At 41.2% G+C, this 19897-nt stretch overlaps 3 protein-coding genes across 5 annotated transcripts in view; 1 reads left to right on the top strand and 2 right to left on the bottom strand.

Moving 5' to 3' along the window:
* LOC132901619 (uncharacterized) overlaps positions 1-9467 on the top strand; it is a 117261-nt gene extending 107794 nt beyond the window's left edge. The window contains exons 5-7 of one of the 2 annotated variants that reach the window (XM_060944140.1): positions 5649-5750; positions 8988-9113; positions 9191-9467. In XM_060944140.1, the coding sequence (XP_060800123.1) occupies positions 5649-5750; positions 8988-9113; positions 9191-9337 (375 nt within the window). In that variant the 3' untranslated portion in view covers positions 9338-9467. The remainder of the gene's footprint in view (positions 1-5648; positions 5751-8987; positions 9114-9190) is intronic. The other variant, XM_060944141.1, reaches the window with a different exon arrangement.
* A 6-nt stretch (positions 9468-9473) lies between these two features.
* On the bottom strand, positions 9474-12878 carry cbln18 (cerebellin 18). Its single transcript, XM_060943503.1, has 4 exons — positions 12776-12878; positions 12478-12657; positions 12220-12351; positions 9474-10025 (listed from the first exon to the last, which is right to left on the bottom strand). The coding sequence occupies exons 1-4, from the start codon at positions 12876-12878 to the stop codon at positions 9721-9723; spliced, it is 720 nt and encodes a 239-aa protein (XP_060799486.1). The 3' UTR covers positions 9474-9720.
* A 4825-nt stretch (positions 12879-17703) lies between these two features.
* On the bottom strand, positions 17704-19656 carry cbln20 (cerebellin 20). Of its 2 annotated transcripts, XM_060898118.1 has the most exons (4): positions 19227-19656; positions 18874-18978; positions 18618-18758; positions 17704-18453 (listed from the first exon to the last, which is right to left on the bottom strand). In XM_060898118.1, exons 1-4 carry the CDS (start codon positions 19231-19233, stop codon positions 18026-18028), a joined length of 681 nt encoding a protein of 226 aa, XP_060754101.1. In that variant the 5' UTR covers positions 19234-19656; the 3' UTR covers positions 17704-18025. The 2 variants fall into 2 exon arrangements, with proteins under 2 accessions (XP_060754101.1, XP_060754100.1); XM_060898117.1 differs by having other exon boundaries at positions 18874-19656.
* Between the last annotated feature and the right edge of the window lie 241 nt (positions 19657-19897).

Raw genomic sequence — 19897 nt, 5'->3', positions numbered from 1 at the left:
TTCGGTTGCTTTACTGCGTACGTTTTGTTCTGTTATTCTCGCTTTTATTGTTTACATGAGTGTTCTGACACCTCATTCTGTCGGATGTGGTGCACGAAGCGCCAAAGATATCCCATTCAGTGGTGTTAGTTAACAAATCACACCCTGCCAGCAGAGATTTCTGGTTCTGCCTCTGGCTCTGACTGTAGCGGCTGGTCGCAGCCAATGACGCATTTGGTCGCGTTTTGCTAACGTAAACGCTGACGGAGGTACGCGATGACGTATGCGATCGTTGAAGGGCTATCCCAATACGTAAGGGTTGAATTTCAAGCCCTATCCCTTGTAGCTCAGTTTCAAGGGGAAGGGCCAAGGGGGAGGGGAAGGGGTAGGGGTAGGGGTAGAAATTAGAATTGGGATTGGGCCTAAATTGACCGTAGGTGTGAATGTGAGTGTGAATGGTTGTCTGTGTCTATGGCTACGTTTACATTACGTCGAATCAGCGGATCATCAGATTAACGTTCTTAAAACGATTCGCGTTTACATTAAAACCGTTAGCCGTGCACACAGCAACGCCAATACGCGGATACGCTCGGCTCCGCAGGCATCCTGCGCTCCAAATCACTCCGCCCTGAACAGCGAGTGCCCTCTGGAGGGTGCGCACTCCGGCCCTGCGCAGCTCACAGAGCGCGCGAGTGAAGTGCATGAGCCACGATTCGGGACTGAGCCGCTGTGTGTGTGATCCCAGCGCATATCACTTATTACTTGCAAGTGGAAGGATGGCAAGCCTAAAGACAATCATAACTACACAATGGGCAGTATTTGCATCAGTATTTGCAGTATTTTCATACTTTTATACTCTTTAATGAAAGGTGATACAAGGCGGAAGTCCGCGCCGTTTTTCAGCAGTCGCGTCACATGACCAACGCCAGCGAATCAGGAAGGTGGATGTCACAGTGACGTTGTCCAATGAGACGCCAGCTAGAGCTCAGCACAGCGTATCCACGTATTTTGAATGTTTACACAGCACCGGAGCTGACACGATCTGGATTGAATATGTGGACGCTGGCGGATTCCCGTTTCCAGGCGGTTTAATGTAAACGGACAGTGCATCCGCGAAGAAAACGAGACAGATACGGTCTAGTGTAAACGTAGCCTATGTGTCAGCCCTGTGATGACCTGGCAACTTGTCCAGGGTGTACCCCGCCTTTCGCCCATAGTCAGCTGGGATAGGCTCCAGCTTGCTTGTGACCCTGTAGAACAGGATAAAGCGGCTAGAGATAATGAGATGAAATGAGATGTTATGGGCGGCACAGTGGTGTAGTGGTTAGCGCTGTCGCCTCACAGCAAGAAGGTCCGGGTTCGAGCCCCGTGGCCGGCGAGGGCCTTTCTGTGCGGAGTTTGCATGTTCTCCCCATGTCCGTGTGGGTTTCCTCCGGGTGCTCCGGTTTCCCCCACAGTCCAAAGACATGCAGGTTAGGTTAACTGGTGACTCTAAATTGACCGTAGGTGTGAATGTGAGTGTGAATGGTTGTCTATGTCTTATGTGTCAGCCCTGTGATGACCTGGCGACTTGTCCAGGGTGTACCCCGCCTTTCGCCCGTAGTCAGCTGGGATAGGCTCCAGCTTGGCTGTGACCCTGTAGAACAGGATAAAGCGGCTAGAGATAATGAGATGAGACATATATATTATTTACCAGCTTAAGGTCAGTCCATATTAGGGGTGGGCAAAATTATCGATACGGCGATATATCGCGATACTTTGTCTTCCGATTCAATATCGATACTCAAAATTTGAATATCGATATTTTTTCAAATAATAAATCATGTTTCAGACGGGTTGTAAATCCAGTACGACTTCCGCACCTCCGCTCCGCAAGGTGTCGCTGTGCCGCTACCTCACTGCAAGGCACTCTTTGTCTTCTCTTTTTTTCCCGGTGGTTGCAGTGAGGAAAAAAAAACAAGCAAGCATGGCTGTTAATGTAAACCTAGAGACGCCGCCGAACTTTAAGGCAGATGTTTGGAGGCACTTTGGATTCCAAAGGAAAGGAGAAAAAAAAAACAGTGAGCTGGACAAAGAGTACGCACTTTGCAAAACCTGTTTCGCTCCAATTAGATATTCAGGTAACACAACAAACTTGCGAACTTACTTAGCACGACAGCACCCTGACATATTAGCTCAGCCGGAGCCACCGAAACCCGACCCGAAGCAAACTACACTGGACAGCGCCAAAGTCCTCCCGTCTACTTCAGTGATGTGACTTACTGTAACTGTGAACTTAATTTTGTCATTTAAGACCAAAGGCAAGAAGCTGCACTTTATTTTGCATTTTCAATTTTAGTGTGTGTGAGACACTGCATTTTATTTTGAGTATTTACTCAAAGTTCAGAAGAAACGTGATTCACTGAGGTTTCAATTCAGTTTCAGTGTGTGGGCACTGACCCACACTGCACTTTGTTTCATCATTGTGCTCAGGGAGACTAAGATGCACACTGCACTTTTCAATGTGTTCCAGACAGTGTGTTGTTCCTGCAAATATGTTGTAACTTGCGCTTGTATAGTTACAATAAAATGGCATGGATAATTTGAATTACATTGTTTTGACTCAGTTTGTCCCATGAATTATCACTATCATCTGATGTACATACAACTCGGATTTTAAGATGCATAATGCGTTTACATTTTTCAGTGAACTACGTAGAATATCGCAATATATCGCAGTATCGTATCGTGATGCGTACCGTATCGTGACTCAAGTATCGTGACTCAAGTATCGTGACGCGTATTGTATCGTGAGGTCCTTGGCAATACCCACCCCTAGTCCATATCGTGAAATACTGTGACCGAGGTCTTGAAAGTACTGACCGAGGCCCTCTGGGCTGAGGTCAGTATTCAAGGTCACGGTATTTCAACATACGGACCAACCTTAAGCTGGTAAGTAATATATTTATTTTTTCTTTACCAAATTCTAACAGAAACCGGGAGCGCCCGAAAGGGAAAGCCGAGCCAAGGCGAGCCGCCATTTTGAACCCTCATTCACAGCTGTAATGCAAATTGCTTCCTCCTCAGTATACAAGTGCACTTCTATGGCAGGAAGAAAACTAAATTTTGCCACTTATGTAGTCCCCTATTTATACAAAATTGAGTCATTCAGGATTCAGCCATGTTTTTGCTCGGCGTTAGCAACGGTTACAGGTTTTTAGCTTTCTCCTGAAATGTTTTCTTTTATTTCTTCTTCCTCAGGGTAGTAAAACTCGCTTTCGCTGTGAAGACTGTCGTTATCGCTATCCATGCTGTAAAATTAATGCTATTATGCTGAGAAATGCTGGCAAAAATTTATAAGATTTTTAATAAAAATCTTATAAATAAATCTTATAAAAAAGATAAATGTTGACAAAAATTACAACTATGTTTATTGTTGTTGTGAACGAGTGAGTCGCCAGAGGTCCATAACTGGAGTCTGTACTGTAGGATACGGACCCGCTCACCAGCCAATCAGAGCGCAGGATTTGATGGAAACCAGACCGCGAAAAAAATAAATATATATTATTTACCAGCTTAAGGTCGGTCCATATCGTGAAATACCATGACCGAAGTCTTGAAAATAGGCCTCGGTCAGTATTTTCAAGACCTCGGTCACAATATTTCACGATACGGACCGACCTTAAAGTGCATATCCCGGGTAAATTCAGGAGCAAGATCAATGTAATTCTCCTATTTTATATTAAACTTTGGTCAAATATCTGTAACATTCTGCATTCTCTGCAATTTTTTTTTACCTTGCGCAATACCAGAAAAATTCAGTTGAAATCAAGCCATTTGAGGCGAATTGGTCCGCCTCTGAAAAAACTTGGCATTTGGATTTCCCGGCAAACGCTGATTTTGGTGACGTCGCGTGCGGGACGCCTCCCTCTGAATCCTACGTCAGCGCTGGTTTGTTTATGAGAAAACGACCTGGTGGTTTTCTGCAAATTTCTTCAACGTTATCACGTAATTAAAATGGTTAACAGATGTATCGTAGGAGGGTGTAGCAACACCAATCTTGATGGGATTAGTACTCATCGTTTCCCACATTGCGCTCAGGTGACAATTCCATATTCCAATGCAAAATCGCTAGCTGCTAAATTTGGTCTACACAGGCTGTGCACTGAAACCGTGCAAGCCCTCGCAGCCTGCTGGCGCTTCCACAGGTAACGTCACAAATCTGGCTCCAGACTCCCTTGGGATTTTTCCAGACGTGTTTTGTTATTTTATTTTTTTCTGCTGTCGACAGATGGCCTTGTGCAAAATTACCCTTCTGGATGAGTGTGTAAAGGGACATTCTTTCATATATATATAAAAAAAAAAAAGAAATTGGTCCAGGATATGCACTTTAAGCTGGTAAATAATATATTTATTTTTTTCTTTACCAAATTCTAACAGAAAATGAGAGCGCCCGAAAGGGAAACCATATTTAGAACAAACCTGCTACAAGCTGCCGAAAAGGCCTTTGTCAAAAAGCAAATCCTCTTTGTCCTCTGTCAACGCCCTGGCTGCTTGTGGATGGTTTCCCTTTGCGAAAACCTCGACCAACTGCCGTTTACGGGCCACAAGGACTTCTCTTGACTTGTTGAACTCAGGGTCCCTGAAGATATTTAGTTTCGAGCCAGACTGATTCAGATAGCGCTGGATACTTCTCTGGAAAGACGTGAGCGAGGACAGCTCATACACGTCGCCATTTTTCTTTGTTGCGGACATGAAAAAGTTGCACAGCAACGTTTAGTTCTTCACCAGGCATGTCTTCCACCTTTCGACCTTCATTTAGGTTTCGACAGAACTTCCCAAAGACATTGAGGTCGTAGGTCGTCTTTTTTGTTGTATTTTCTGCCCTTTGCTCCTCAATAAACTTCTGGATTTGCTCGGCGTTAGCAACAGTTACAGGTTTTCGGCTTTCTCCTGAAATGTTTTCTTTTATTTCGTCTTCATCAGGGTAGTAAAACTCGCTTTCACTGTGAACACTGTCGTTATCGCTATCCATCCTGTAAAATTAATGCTATTATACTGAGAAATACGAAAATAAATGTTGACAAGAAATTGCTACTATGTTTGTTGTTGCGAATGAGCGAGTTGCCAAAGGTCCGTAATTGGGGTCCGGATCGTAGGATTCTGGACCACTCGCGAGCCAATCAGAGCACACGATTTGATGGAAACTGGATCACGAAAAATACCATAAAATACAGTAAACAATAATAAATGAAACAAAGTCAGTATCTGGTGTGAGACGACCCTTTCAAAAAATAGTAGTCTCAGGTCCGATGAGTGCAGTTTTATAAAGAAATGAGCTGTAGGTTTTACTGAGCATCTTACAGAACCAGCCACAGTTCATCTGGACACTTTGTCACACTCGCGTCTTCATTTTGCACCAAAACCCAGCAGCATTTATTATGTTTTCCTTGTCTGAAAAATGGTCTCTAACATAATATGCTGCTTTCTTTACAGATGTACAAACACTTTTTTCCATAGCGTTTAATTTTGTCCTGGAAAACTAATGTTTGGAAACCTAAAATGTTTTTGTACTGACTTGATAATGTAAAAATCATAAAATGCCAATCTATAACAAAATTTGTACTAAAAAATCAGTGCCTGAGACTTTTTTTTTTTTTACGGTACTGTCCCTGTTAATCACCTTACAGAACGGAAGTGGGCAGCTGATATTCTATGACAGACCAGATATGAGTGGCCCCAAACTGTCCAACTACTCCATCAGTCCCACAAACGATCCACAAGGCCTGAGTGTAAGCACATCAAAATTAGTTCTGTTCTTATTGTGTACACAGTTTATTATTAATTTGAAAACATGCACTGTGGTATCTAACTCACAATAAATGTCCTATGTACATTGCATGTGGTGTATTAATTAACAATTATCCGCCTCAGGCTCCGTGAATATTACAGTGTTGTAGCTGAGTCACTAAATCTCGAGTCCCCAGTGTTCAAGTCCAGGTCGTTTAAAAAAAATTTGAGTCGAGTCCGAGAACAAAACTCCAACCACACCATTTGACGGTGGCTGTTTTAGTGCCATTAACATTAGTTTGTTCCTGAACATGACGTACCGGTATGAACAGATGAATGTCAGGGAGCGCAAAGTATTCTGTCAGAGATGGTTGGGAGACGGATGTAAGTATAGAAGGTGTGTTTATTAATACAAGTGAAGACAGGTAAACAATCCAGAATGGCAGACAAAATCGTAAAACAGTGAAACAGGCAATAGGTCGAGCGAGGCACAAACAGGCTATCATAGACTCGGCAGAATCAAAGGTGAGAAAAAGGAAATCGGGGATCAGGAAACCAAATAAGGCTCAGTAATGTGTCAGGAACACAACTCAATACTTCGCAAAGTTTTCAGTCTTTATATTACCGCACTGATTGCACCTTAATCCTGTGCAGGTGCGAGTCGTTTACGGTGTGTGAGAGTCCACTTGGCATGCGCGCTGTCCGGAGCGCACCCAAGAGTCTATCTGATGCACGCGCCAAGGTGTGCAGGTGTGACACTCTTGCATGAAATTAGTACAAAAATTAATGTAGATATAAATATCTTATGCTAAATTATTATGGCATGTTACAAAAATTAAAGAAAAAATCCGAGTCCTCATCTCCAATTTACAAGTCCGAATGCAGTTAATGCACGAGTCCAAGTCCGAGTCGTCAGTGCTCAAGTCCAAGTCAAATCACAAGTCCTTAAAATTAGTGCACGAGTCGGACTTGAGTACTACAAGCCTGATGAATAATAACTTCGACTTCGTCTCTGTTATTGTTCACGGATATTCACTGAGCCTGAGGCAGATCATTGTTTTAGTATAAATACACAGGTGATTATTTCAAACTTCAAAAGCGACATGCAAATGTTATGCGCGCAGGTTTGTCACTTAAGTCACATAAAATACTTTTGAAATCGATAAACTAAATCACAACTCCACTTTACCTTTGAATAGTTTTAGACCAAACTTCGTAGCATCTTTAGTGCTTTTAGGAACAGCATTTTCTTTCATAATTTGTAATTCTTCCTCACTTACGGTGACAAAGCGATTAGCTGCCATTTTGCCGAGTCACTCGAGGTGATTATCAAGAAATAATCTGAATCTCTCAACCAATCAACTCGCACAATTTTCTATAATCACCTCCATATTTATACTAATGTATAGCTTCACTAGTTTTGACATTCAAATTTTGATTGATTGATACATTCATTCACCTTCAGTGACTGCTATTTTCCGGTCACAGTGGATTCAGAGCACACCCTGGATGGGATGCCAGTCCTTTGCAAGGCACCACACACACACACACAAGAACATTCATACACAGTCAGTCTACCTACCAGCATACTAGTGCATCTCAAAAAATTAGAATATTGTGAAAAAGTTCAATATTTTCCATCAGTTATTTAAGAAAGTGAAAATGTTATATATTATAGACTCATTACACATAAACTAAAATGTTTCAAGCATTTTTCTATTTTAATTTTAATGAGTAAGGCATACAGTACAAAAACATAAAAAAAACCCATCTCAAAATATTAGAATATTTCATTTCGAGTTTGAGTAAAACAGTATGAACACAGTGTATCTCTCGGTCTAGTTTAGTACACACAATCACAATCATCGGGAAGACTGCTGACTTGACTGTTGTCCAGAAGATGATCACTGATGCCCTCCACAAGGAGGGTGAGCCACAAAAGGTCATTGCTGAAAAGGGTGGCTGGAAAAGGTGCACAAGCAACAGGGATGGCTGCAGTCTTGAGAGGATTGTCAAGAAAAGTTGATTCAAGAACTTGGGAGAGCTTCACAAGGAGTGGACTGAGGCTGGTGTCAGTGTACCAAGACCCATCACGAACAGACATCTTCAAGAAAGGGGATACAACTTTCGCATTCCTAATATCAAGCTACTCCTGAGCCAGAGACAATGTCAGAAGTGTCTTATCTGGGCTAAGGAGAGAAAGAAATGGACTGTTGCTCAGTGGTCCAAAGTCCTCTTTTCAGATGAAAGTACATTTTGCATTTAATTTGGAAATCGCGGTTCTAGAGTCTGGAGGAAGAGTGGAGAGGCACAGAATCCAAGGTGTTTGAAGCCCAGTGTGAAGTTTCCACAGTCTGTGATGATTTGGGGTGCCATGTCATCTGCTGGTGTTGGTCCACTGTATTTTATCAAGTCCAAAGTCAACACAGCCATCTACCAGGAGATTTTAGAGCACTTCATGCTTCCATCTGCTGACGAGCTTTTTGGAGATGCTGATTTCCTTTTCCAGCAGGACTTAGCACCTACCCACAGTGCCAAAATTACTACCAAATGGTTTGCTGACCATGATATTACTGTGTTTGATTGGCCAGCCAACTTGCCTGACCTGAACCCCATAGAGGATCTATGGGGTATTGTCAAGAGGAAGATGAGAAACACCCGACCCAAAAATACAGATACGCTGAAGGCCACTATCAAAGCAACCTGGGCTTCAATAACACCTCAGCAGTGCCACAGACTGATCACCTCCATGCCACACCGCATTGATACAGTAATTCATGGTAAAGGAGCCCCAACCAAGTACTGAGTGTATAAATGAATATACTTTTCAGAAGTTGGACATTTCTGTATTGTAAATCCTTTTTTTGATTGATCTTTGGGAATATTCTAATAATTTGAGATACTGGATTTCTGATTTTCATGAGCTATAAGCCATAATCATCAAAATTAAAACAAAAAGGCTTTAAATATTTCACTTTACATGTCATGAATATAGAATATATGAAAGTTTACCTTTTTGAATTAAATTATGAAAAAAAGGAACTTTTTCATGGTATTCTAATTTTTTGAGATGCACTAGTATTTTGGGAGGTCAGGGGTAACCAAAAAATCCAGATGAAGCAAACACTGGGTTTGACTATTTGGTTTTGAATTATAACCTGGATTCATTCAGTCCCAGGAAGGTGAGACGTCTTGTGTTTTTATTCTGTTTTGTATTTTTCTCTCTTTTTTTCGCATAGAGAGTACTGTCAGATGCTTTAGGACAGGTGGGCCAGGTGAAAAAGGAGAGACGTCTGTATATGGTGGGGCAGACTCGAGTACATGTGGACTCCGTGGAGGGTCTGGGAGACTTCATGGAGCTTGAGGTATAGTAGAGCCTGTTCAAGATGCATGAAGGGGTGGTGTCAAATAGCAGCCTGCTAACTGCAGTGTGTTGATATAGGTAGTTATGAGGGAAAACCAGAGCGCAGAAGAAGGAGTTGCCATTGCCCACCAGTTGATGCAGGATTTGGGCATGAAGAAGGAGGACCTGATTGATGGTGCATACATGGACCTCCTACTTGCAAAAGGTCTTCAGAATGGAAAGTAATACCTATGGCATGAATTTCTGTTCAATTGTGAAAATAAAATTCACTGATTTTGTGCTGCTGTTTTTCTTTTTTTATAAGGGTGATACTGTACGGTATGTTACCAACATTAAAGAAAATAAGAAAACTGTACCATTATGAAGTTTATTTAAAGTTTTTTTTCATTGCCCACATTACTAAATCATTACAATACATTACATATTTTATACAGGAACTGATGAGTTACTATGTCATTAAATGGAACGTGCACATTACCATCTGCTTTGTTTAACGAGTCTTGGTCACGTGTAGGTTATATTGCGTACTCTCTAGATATACAGAGTCAACATGATGCTCCAAGTGCTATCATTATTGGCTGGAGCTGCACAACTACTACACTTGTCTGTTACATGCTAAAGAGTGGATAGACCAGGTATCCGCTGAAGGAGTTGTAGCCCTGTGTGTCTGCACAGAGAAGCCTTCCGAGCACCAGCTCGACATAAATCTGATTGCCTTGTTTCAGCTGAAGGAGCACCGTCTGTGTGGCGCTGTCCTCCGAGTCCTCACGGTTGTCTTCCCAGGAGGAGGTTATCATCTGGCCGTCTTTCATCAGCTGCACCTTGTGATAGATGCGCTCTCCTTCTGCACCCAAAGTAGAGTAAACCGTGTAGGAGAAGGAGTAAAAGCCAGCACGTGGGGCCGTGAACGTTCCTGTGCACATGTATATGTCACATCATGTAAATACCTCCAGCTTGGTGTTTATGATTTTGTTGGCTTGGAAAGTGTTTCATGAAAGTTACGTTTGAACATTTTAAGGTATAATTTACAGTGGTGCTTGAAAGTTTGCGAACCCTTTAGAATTTTGTATATATTCCTGCATAAATATGACCTAAAACATCATCAGATTTTCACACAAGTCCGAAAAGTAGATAAAGAGAACCCAGTTAAACAAATGAGACAAAAATATTATACTTGGTCATTTATTTATTGAGGAAAACAATCCAATATTACATATCTGTAAGTGGCAAAAGTATGTGAACCTTTGCTTTCAGTATCTGGTGTGACCCCCTTGTGCAGCAATAACTGCAACTAAACGTTTCCGGTAACTGTTGATCAGTCCTGCACACCGGCTTGGAGGAATTTTAGCCCGTTCCTCCGTACAGAACAGCTTCAACTCTGGGATGTTGGTGGGTTTCCTCACATGAACTGCTCACTTCAGGTCCTTCCACAACATTTCAATTGGATTAAGGTCAGGACTTTGATTTGGCCATTCCAAAACATTAACTTTATTCTTCTTTAACCATTCTTTGGTAGAACGACTTGTGTGTTTAGGGTCGTTGTCTTGCTGCATGACCCACCTTCTCTTGAGATTCAGTTCACGGACAGATGTCCTGACATTTTCCTTTAGAATTCGCTGGTATAATTCAGAATTGTTTCATCAATGATGGCAAGCCGTCCTGGCCCAGATACAGCAAAACAGGCCCAAACCATGATACTACCACCACCATGTTTCACAGATGGGATAAGGTTCTTATGCTGGAATGCAGAGTTTTCCTTTCTCCAAACATAATGCTTCTCATTTAAACCAAAAAGTTCTATTTTGGTCTCATCTGTCCACAAAACATTTTTCCAATAGCCTTCTGGCTTATCCACATGATCTTTAGCAAACTGCAGACGAGCAGCAATGTTCTTTTTGGAGAGCAGTGGCTTTCTCCTTGCAGCCCTGCCATGCACACCATTGTTGTTCAGTGTTCTCCTGATGGTGGACTTATGAACATTAACATTAGCCAATGTGAGAGAGGCCTTCAGTTGCTTAGAAGTTACCCTGGGGTCTTTTGTGACCTCGCCGACTATTACACACCTTGCTCTTGGAGTGATCTTTGTTGGCCGACCACTCCTGGGGAGGGTAACAATGGTCTTGAATTTCCTCCATTTGTACACAATCTGTCTAACTGTGGATTGGTGGAGTCCAAACACTTTAGAGATGGTTTTGTAACCTTTTCCAGCGTGATGTGCATCAACAACACTTTTTCTGAGGTCCTCAGTAATCTCCTTTGTTCATGCCAAGATACACTTCCAAAAAACATGTGTTGTGAAGATCAGACTTTGATCGATCCCTGTTCTTTAAATAAAACAGGGTGCCCACTCACACCTGATTGTCACCCCATTGATTGAAAACACCTGACTCTAATTTCACCTTCAAATTAACTGCTAATCCTAGAGGTTCACATACTTTTGCCACTCACAGATATGTAATATCGGATCATTTTCCTCAATAAATCAATGACCAAGTATAATATTTTTGTCTCATTTGTTTAACTGGGTTCTCTTTATCTACTTTTAGGACTTGTGTGAAAATCTGATGTTGTTTTAGGTCATATTTATGCAGAAATATAGAAAATTCTAAAGGGTTCACAAACTTTCAAGCACCACTGTATATTCTGTTGTTCCCCAAATCAGCAAATGTGATATGAGTCTTCCCATGTCTACTAGGTTTAAAGTACTAGTTTCCACTACAAGGACTGCAGTCCTTGCTGAAAAACCTGGCTTGGTCTGGCCAGCTGGTGTAATGCAGGCTGAGCTGTTCAAAATGGTAGACCATCTTTTCCATCTCGTGAATGCTGGTAGAATTGAAACAGTTTCTGATTTACTGCTGTTAATGCTGCACCGAATAAACATTTTAAAAAGAAAATAACAAAGCAATTAGAGAATCTTAAACATTCATTCGTCAGTTTAGTCACGTGATAAGGAAGCTGGAAAATAACTTACCATCTGGCAAAGGTTCTATCAGTTTGACAGCTCAGTTTACATTTTTTAGCAGCTTTTACTCTAGCCAAACTGGATTTCTGTATGTTTTTGTGTGTGGGCTTTGGGGTTTTTTCTTTCTCTTTGAAAGGATGCTCACCCAGTGCAGGATTATACCCATAGCCTTGGTTGAGTGAGACATTGCTGTAAGAGATGGGCACATTCTTATTGAAAGGTCCAAAACACTCAGTCATAGGTGTCATTGTAGCCACAAATGCTACATCACGTCTACCTGGTATTGAAAAAATGAGGAGAAACACAGGGACATATAGGTTTTTTTTTTTAGTAAATAAAAGCACTTCATGGCAAATTAGAATGGACAAGTGCGTGTACTGGTGAGGAAAACAGTCAGTGTTACCAGTAACCTCCTTAAGCTGGTTATTGAGACTCTCCAAGTTCTTCCATAGGCCCACCATGTGCATGAAGGTTTCCTCCTCCAGCTGGAAAAGAGGTGTAGTCACACAGCAACAGCTTTTTGGCCTCCTATATGCACACTCACAGTCCCATCTTCCACAGGGCAGAGGCCCAGTCCAATTAGCTGTATGTGAGAGAGCAACACCAAAACCTTGGGTTTCATTTATCCATTGACAAAAAAGAAAAGGGGAAAAAAAGAAAGATGTAGACTGATGAAGTTGTACATAGCAAGAGGGGCTTACCTGCAGCTTGCCAGACAATATCTAAGGGACTGCTTGTTTGTGCCCTTAAGCATGGACACAGTGCCCCCAGCAGGCCCAGAACAGCCACTGCAGCTATCTTCATCCTTAACCAGTTCACTGAAGTTCACTCTAGTCTTTGGCAAGTCAAAAAGTAACAAAATGCAATATTGATTTTGTAGATCAGTTTCTGTTCTTGAGAATAAGAGAATTATGCATATGTTTAAACTTCTATGATGATTCATTCAAATTTATAAATCAATGGCAACCATCATTTTTACATAAATCCAAAATTGTGCACCTCATGCATTTCAAATACTTCAGCATTTTCAACAGAAAACCTGTTTACTCTCTTATAATGGAGAGATGTTGTTGGGGCAGTCAATGAGCTACTTTTTCTAGGGTTTGTTTATGCCTCAGCAGCCTCACCAGCATAATCAGTTTCAGCCTGAAAGTGTGAGGATAAGTGGTCTCATCTCATCTCATTATCTGTAGCCGCTTTATCCTGTTCTACAGGGTCGCAGGCAAGCTGGAGCCTATCCAAGCTGACTACAGGCGAAAGGCGGGGTACACCCTGGACAAGTCGCCAGGTCATCACAGGGCTGACACATAGACACAGACAACCATTCACACTCACATTCACACCTACGGTCAATTTAGAGTCACCAGTTAACCTAACCTGCATGTCTTTGGACTGTGGGGGAAACTGGAGCACCCGGAGGAAACCCACGCGGACACGGGGAGAACATGCAAACTCCACACAGAAAGGCCCTCGCTGGCCACGGGCTCGAACCCGGACCTTCTTGCTGTGAGGCGACAGCACTAACCACTACACCACCGTGCCGCCAACAGTAAACCTATTTTCTCAATTATTATTGATGTCGAAGGGCAGTTGTTGGGGCAATCAATAAACTTCGATTTCAGAAGAAAAAAAATGCGATTATGCCTCAACCATGTAGTCAGTTTTGGCTTGGTCATGGATAGGGTGTACCCTGCTGTTTTGCAAGTAACCAGAATTAATATTTATTGTATTGGTGCAGGACGGTGTAGTGGTTAACACTGTTGCCTCACTGCAAGAAGGTCCTGGGTTCAAGCCCAGTGGCTGGCGAGTTTGCATGTTCTTCTCATGTCTGTGTGGGTTTCCTTCAGGTGCTCCGATTTCCCCCACAGTCCAAAGACTGGTGGCTCTAAATTGACCGTAGGTGTGAATGTGAGTATGAATGGTTGTTTGTGTCTATGTGTCAGCCCTGCGATGACCTGGCGACTTGTCCAGGGTGTACCCCGCCTCTCGCCCATAGTCAGCTGGGATAGGCTCCAGCCTGCCTGCGACCCTGTAGAACAGGATAAGTGTCTACAGATAATGGATGGATGGATTGCTGCACGGTGGTGCACTGGTTAGCACTGTTGCCTCGCATCAAGAATGTTCTGAGTTTGAACCTTACAGCTGACTGGGGCCTTTCTGTATGGAGTTTGCATATGTGGGTTTCCTCTGGGTGGTCCAGTTTCCTCCCACAGTCCAAAGACATGTGGATTAGACCAATTTGCTGCTCTAAACTGCCCATAGGTGTGAATGGTTGTTTGTCTCTGTATTTGACCTGCTCATGGTGTACCCCACTTCTCGCCTGATGTCAGCAGGGATTGGCTCCATGACCCTGATGGATAAGCGATATAGATAATGGATTTTTTGCTGCATATTTCAAACTTTTCAACATTTGCCCTTAAACTTCCATTATAAGTGAGTTTCACATTAGCTGGGTCTCTATTCTTTTCTCACTACAGGAAAGTGTATCAACGTATTTCTCCAAAGTAATTAATCATTCACTATAGATGCAACAGATTGAGACTAAGTCAAACATTTTTTGGAGTATTACTTTAAAATCACATTATGCTTAAACTCTGTAAACATACAGCATACACTTAGATAGCAACTTATTTCATATTAGATTTTTATTCCTTATAAACTGACAAATCAGCGTATATGTACTGTACATACAAATATTTCACTGGTATTATGTTGTAATTCATAATATTTCAACTGGGTGTACAAATGAAGACACAACCTGCTCAGAAAATTTGAATCAAAATGATTTTGCATTCATTGTGTATTCTGACCAGCATTTGATTCTCACATTTGGTTTAAATGTAAACTTTCAGAAATAATGGCAATATATTATTTTAATTGAATTAGTCATATACTCACTGTGATTCTGAGCGACGATGAAGCAGATGAGTAGAGGGAACTGCGTGAAACCTGTTTCTGAAGTGTGTGTGTGTGTGTGTGTGTGTATGTGTGTGTGTGTGTGTGTGTTTGGTAGAGTTAATGACACTGCAGTTGAGTTTTTGTGTGAGCTGATGGGAATACAGGAATGTGTGAAACACATTCTGTTACTGTATTCTGTATCTATCCCAAGAAGCCCACTTGGGAGTGCACAATTTGTGTGTATGTGTGCACACATTTCATATGGTTTATAAGGACACTAGGATCATGTTTCCAGCACTCTGGGTGTTTTAATACCAGCCATTATGGTGATCAGCAATTTGAGCCATATTTGTACAGACAGAGAGGGTTTGTTTTATTATTGCTGCATTTATTTGCTTTATCTCTTGATCAGTAATCCCAGTGCTGAGGCAGATACAGGAGTTTTAGCCTGATTCTCATAGTAGGGTGCGGACCATGCCTTGCGATCTTATGACCTGTGATATCAACTCAACTTTAAAAAGTGCAGCTATTTTATATGCAGTGAAGGAAGGGTAATTAGAAGGTTTGTGGAAAATAATTATGCTGTTAAAACCAGGAACAGCCCAAAATAGATGATTTTAAATTAAAAATACAGTCATGCCATTATTTGATGTATGCTTTATTGATCTGCAGGCTTTAGCTCTTCCTTATTTAGAACTTTTAATCACAGTAAGATACCTGCACAGTTGCTTTCACAAAAGTCCAGAGTGGTGTACTGTATAATAATGAGTGTCAGGGAGTTGTATAACACAAGTACATGGGTAATATCACTTACTATTGCTCTGACTGATATCATATGGTATGTGGAGTTGGGCCCAGGGAAGGACAGAGACATGAATACTAACACAGTATCCCTTTATGTTCCACTCAGGAGTCAAGCAACAAATATTTTGACTCCTGGCACAAAGATTTACCCATTATTTTTTTTTAAAATAATATATAGTACCAGTCAAAAGTTTGGACATACCTTCTAATTCTTTTTTTTTCTCCCCCGCTGGCTGAAAGGGGATTATATTGTGACTCGCTCTCCAACCTTCTGAAATAAACTCCTCTCACATTTTTTGGAGGAATTTCACGAAACTTGGCAGGATTCTTTGTTATATGTTGGTAATACACATATTGCAATTTCGTTCAATTCAGTTGCATTTTACCAGAGTTTTGGCATAGTTGCCAGCGGGAGATATTGTGCTCTCAGAACACTCTTGTTATTCATTAAAAGACACTTCATGTCTTGAAGTAATGATGGATGTCATTTCTCTTTACTTAGTTGAGCGGTTCTTGACATAATATGGATTACGACAGTTGTCAGATAGGGCAATTTACTGTTTGATCTCAAATGCATTAAAGCTAGATGGCCTTTTGATTTCATGAAATCAGTGAAATTTAGTTCCCTCTGAAATTTGGTCATTGTGATATATGTTTATTTCTGTAATATCTAAAAAAAAACAAGCAAACAAAAAAAAAAAAAAACCCAGGCCATTCTGTAGCTGGGAAGTTATTTAATTTGACGGGATTCACGAGCAAATAATGTGCATGAAATAATTTGCTTCACGCAGTCAAGCAGACAGAGGAAGTCCGTGTGCACATGTGCAGGTTTACCTTCTTCCTTTTCCTCTTCTTCTTTTGGGTTTTACGGCAGCTGGCATACACAGTGTTACATTACTGCCATCTACAGGTTTACCTTGACCGTGCACTGACAGTTACATCATTCTGTCGCTAAACGAACGGCTGATCACACCGAGGTGCTCGCTGACCGCCGATATTTATTAGTTTGGTCCTGCGTTTCCTTCGCAACATAATGTCTTTTCTTCTCGCTTTCCGGTACTGTAGTCGGTCTTTCACGTTTCATTCGCACACTCACGTCCTCCATTTTTCTCTCCTGTTTCAAATTTGTATCCCACAATGCCTTGCGCGAACTGGGAAAGCCCACCACGTGATGCATGATGTAGTATCTTGAATTGGGTCATGGTGAAGCAGGAAAAAATAGCAGAGAATTTAGGACCACGTGGCTCTAAATTCATTAATTGTTCTATTAAAAAAAAACTAATAAAATTGGAAGTCTGTGATTTGAATTCAGTAGCTTTTGGTCCACTAAACAAAAATAATTGGGTGTCAGGGAAAATTATTTTTATGACCTACACTTGAAAAATCTGAAAGGTAGTCTAGCTTTAAGGCGGCAAGGAATTGCACTAATTAACTTTTGACGAGGCACCTATTAATTGAAAAACATTCCAGGTGACTACCTCATGAAGCTGGTTAAGATAATGCCAATAGTGTGCAAAGCATCAAGGTAAACAGTGGCTACTCTGAAGAAGCTAAAATATGAAACATATATTAACACTTTTGTTTACCACATCATTCTATACACGTTCCATCTGTTTCTTCATAGTTTTGATGTCTTCAATATTGTTCTCCAGTGTAGAAAATTGTCAAAATACAAAAAAACAAACTATGAATGAACTTTTGATCGATACTGTATATTTTGAAACATAATATATTAGCTATATGATGCTGATTTTAGCCATCTGATGACATCACTTGGGTCATTTAAGTTTTATGCCATTATTCTGAATTGGCTATTGCTATGGCAAAATGTTTGTATAGTTTGTAAGGTGTTGTTTGATTATATTCCATTCATAGCCATTTTCAGACTGTTATTACATATCAGCAGAAAGAATAAACACAAAATATATGTTCTTCATTCCTCTTTATTTTAAATTCACTTGAATAAAACAGTTCTTTGTTATACATTGGTTATATAGATATTTACGAAAGAGTTAAACATTTAAAAGAAGAAGGAGGAGGAATAACTTTTTTTTTTTTAAATAAACAGTATACAGTAAGCCTGGGGCAACCATGTTGAACCTGGATCTCAGTTATGAACTGGAAACAACAAACAATCTAATCTGATCAGGAGCCAAAGCATACGGTACATGGCCTTGATTTTGAAAGCTCACAAGGATCACTGCAAAAGTCTAAACACAGACATGGGATCAGAGAATTAATTTTTTTTTTTAATCAGTAGCATAAAGCAAAAAGCCACTGAATGTGTTGAAATGGCTGTCGTCATCACACAGGTAGCAGCCAGATGGGAGAATCACATCCACCTTGTCCCCAGTTCGCATCTGTATTGCCAGGACGGTGGTAGCACTGTCCTCCTGGTCCTGCATGTTGTATTCACGAAGTGCTGCAATCACTTGACCATTTTTACGCAAACGAACACAGGCAGCTAGGAGGGCACCAGGGGCACCTGCATCACTGTACACTGTAAGAGCCAGCACATAGACTCCTGAGCGTGCGACTGTAAAAGTGCCAGTACTAGCATTGTAGCGGTCACCCAAGTTAATGAATATAGTCTGGTACTTGACTACTGTGTCATCTCGGCTGGATGTTAGGCATCGACGAGTGTCAGTCAGTGCCACTGAAAAGGCACTACGGCTGGCTGAGGAGAGAGAGCACAATTGAGGGACACTCACTTGCAAGTGTTGAAGAATGGCTCAACCAATAGCACTAACAGCCAACAGAGTGAAGACTAGTGGACATTATGAGCCTGTATAAGTTCGCCATGCTAACCATAACCTTTCAAGCAAAAGTAGGCTTACTCACAGCGTACATAGTTCAGAGCAGTTTGAGCTTTCTCCAGTTGCCTGTGCATCTCATTCAGGCTCAGGTTGAAGTAACTCTCCATTGCCATCATCTGCTTTTGCATCAGGCAACAGCTACAGGCGTTCGCGTCAGTAAGACAAACTGCAGATAGAAAACAACAAATTCACCTTTCAATTCATCCCAACATTACCACAAAGAAAGTTCCTTAGATTACATTTCAGAATTATTATTAAAGAGAGTGATCTCTGTTTTTTACTGTTGTCAGTGCTGGGATAAGGCTGACTCGGCTCTCCAGGACCATTCCAAGAGTATACAGGTTCGTTTGCAAGAGAACATCCAATCAGGCACAAGAACACAAGGCCTGGATGAGTAAAGAACATATCATAAAACAAGTGGTTTTAGAGAAATAGGATCCACCTAAATCCACAAACTGACTACAAGCGTATAGCTAATGTCAGACCTTGGGATAATCCGAGTGGATAATTTAGAGAGATAATCCTCTGACATCTAGAGCTTTATTTGGATTTTGTGTTTGTTCACAGTTAGTTATAGTAAGCTTATTCATACTGTATTCCTTACCAATTTATGCAGGTGTAAGATCAGTCTTACCTCTCATTCTGCTGTGTGACCGGCGACGATGTTTGCCCTCAGATTACATAGGTTTAGCTATAAAGGTTTGTTTGGCTCCACCTCTTGCTTTCTCTAGGTGAGGACACAACCTGTGTGTCTTTGTCCCAGCAATGAGCAATAAGTAGGACTTTCATTATCGGACATCTGAATCACATCATATTACATTGTATTATTCCCATAGACAAGGAACCAGTGCACAATTACAGTCCAGCTCGTCGTCATCATCATCTACTGGGAGCAGAGCAGTTGATCTGATGCTAACCACAATGCTCCAAAGAAATTCTGAAGCTTAGATTGTTTCCTCGTTTCATGGGGGGGCTGCTATCCTAGCGCATTGTCAATGGACACTTCCTTTCAGATACAGTGGTGCTTGAAAGTTTGTGAACCCTTTAGAATTTTCTATATTTCTGCATAAATATGACCTAAAACAACATCACATTTTCACACAAGTCCTAAAAGTAGATAAAGAGAACCCAGTTAAACAAATGAGACAAAAATATTATACTTGGTCATGTATTTACTGAAGAAAATTATCCAATATTACATATCTGTGAGTGGCATAAGTATGTGAACCTCTAGGATTAGGAGTTAATTTGAAGGTGAAATTAGAGCCTGGTGTTTTCAATCAATGGGACGATAATCAGGTGTGA

Source organism: Neoarius graeffei, chromosome 17 (genome assembly GCF_027579695.1).
Source record: "Neoarius graeffei isolate fNeoGra1 chromosome 17, fNeoGra1.pri, whole genome shotgun sequence".
Lineage (NCBI taxonomy): Eukaryota > Metazoa > Chordata > Actinopteri > Siluriformes > Ariidae > Neoarius > Neoarius graeffei.
The sequence above is the reverse complement of the archived record's forward strand: the minus strand, read 5'-3'. Positions and strand labels throughout refer to the sequence as shown.

Excerpts from the sequence above, each read along its gene's own strand:
- cbln18 (XM_060943503.1), bottom strand. The coding sequence starts at position 12,878 with ATGAAGATAGCTGCAGTGGCTGTTCTGGGCCTGCTGGGGGCACTGTGT. Across the intron at positions 12,352-12,477 it reads CCAGCTTAAGGAGGTTACTG|GTAGACGTGATGTAGCATTT; the intron begins GTAACACTGACT and ends TTTCAATACCAG. Across the intron at positions 10,026-12,219 it reads TGGGTATAATCCTGCACTGG|GAACGTTCACGGCCCCACGT; the intron begins GTGAGCATCCTT and ends ACATGTGCACAG.
- cbln20 (XM_060898117.1), bottom strand. The coding sequence starts at position 18,997 with ATGTTCTTTACTCATCCAGGCCTTGTGTTCTTGTGCCTGATTGGATGT. Across the intron at positions 18,759-18,873 it reads TTATCCCAGCACTGACAACA|TTTGTCTTACTGACGCGAAC; the intron begins GTAAAAAACAGA and ends TTCTATCTGCAG. Across the intron at positions 18,454-18,617 it reads TGCTCTGAACTATGTACGCT|CCAGCCGTAGTGCCTTTTCA; the intron begins GTGAGTAAGCCT and ends CTCTCTCCTCAG.